Raw genomic sequence first — 729 nt, forward strand, 5'->3', positions numbered from 1 at the left:
CTTCTCTTTTTCATCCTCAGGGATTGGTTTTAAGTACGTGGCCCTGGGAGACGTGGTCATCCTCATCACTTTCGGCCCGCTGGCCGTCATGTTTGCACACGCCGTGCAAGTGGGCTACCTGTCGGTCCTGCCTCTAGTCTACGCTGTTCCGCTGGCCCTCAACACTGAGGCCATCCTCCACAGCAACAACACCCGCGACATGGACTCGGACAAGCAGGCGGGTATCGTAACGTTGGCCATCCTCATCGGGCCCACGCTCTCCTACATGCTCTTCAACCTGCTGCTCTTCGTCCCCTATGTGCTCTTCTGCATACTGGCCACGCGCTACACCATCAGCATGGCACTGCCCCTGCTCTCGCTGCCCATGGCCTTCCCCCTGGAGAAGCTGTTCCGCAGCCGGTGCTACACCAAAATCCCCCAGAGGACAGCCAAGCTCAACCTACTCATGGGACTGTTTTACGTCTTTGGCATCATTCTGGCTCCTCAGGGCAGCCTTCCCTTACTGTGATTAACATTTAAAATGTTTTTTGTCTGTTTGTTTTTTAAATACAGATACAGACTACTTTGTGTACTTCACACACTTTAATTTATTATTTAATTTATGTCCTGTAGAAATAGCTTTAGCTCTAGCTCTGTGACACTGAACACAGATGTTTATTCAGGTCAATGCCTAGTTGCCATATTTCTTTTGATCAGATGCCTGAAAACATCACTAAAATATTGACTTTG

At 49.4% G+C, this 729-nt stretch overlaps 1 protein-coding gene across 8 annotated transcripts in view; it reads left to right on the plus strand.

Moving 5' to 3' along the window:
* Positions 1-729, plus strand: part of ubiad1 (UbiA prenyltransferase domain containing 1) — a 19,646-nt gene extending 18,917 nt beyond the window's left edge. For all 8 annotated transcript variants that reach the window (XM_061784120.1, XM_061784100.1, XM_061784146.1 and 5 more), the window contains one exon: positions 21-729. In XM_061784120.1, the coding sequence (XP_061640104.1) occupies positions 21-508 (488 nt within the window). In that variant the 3' untranslated portion in view covers positions 509-729. The remainder of the gene's footprint in view (positions 1-20) is intronic.

The sequence above is a fragment of the Phyllopteryx taeniolatus genome, chromosome 1 (assembly GCF_024500385.1).
Source record: "Phyllopteryx taeniolatus isolate TA_2022b chromosome 1, UOR_Ptae_1.2, whole genome shotgun sequence".
Taxonomy (NCBI): domain Eukaryota; kingdom Metazoa; phylum Chordata; class Actinopteri; order Syngnathiformes; family Syngnathidae; genus Phyllopteryx; species Phyllopteryx taeniolatus.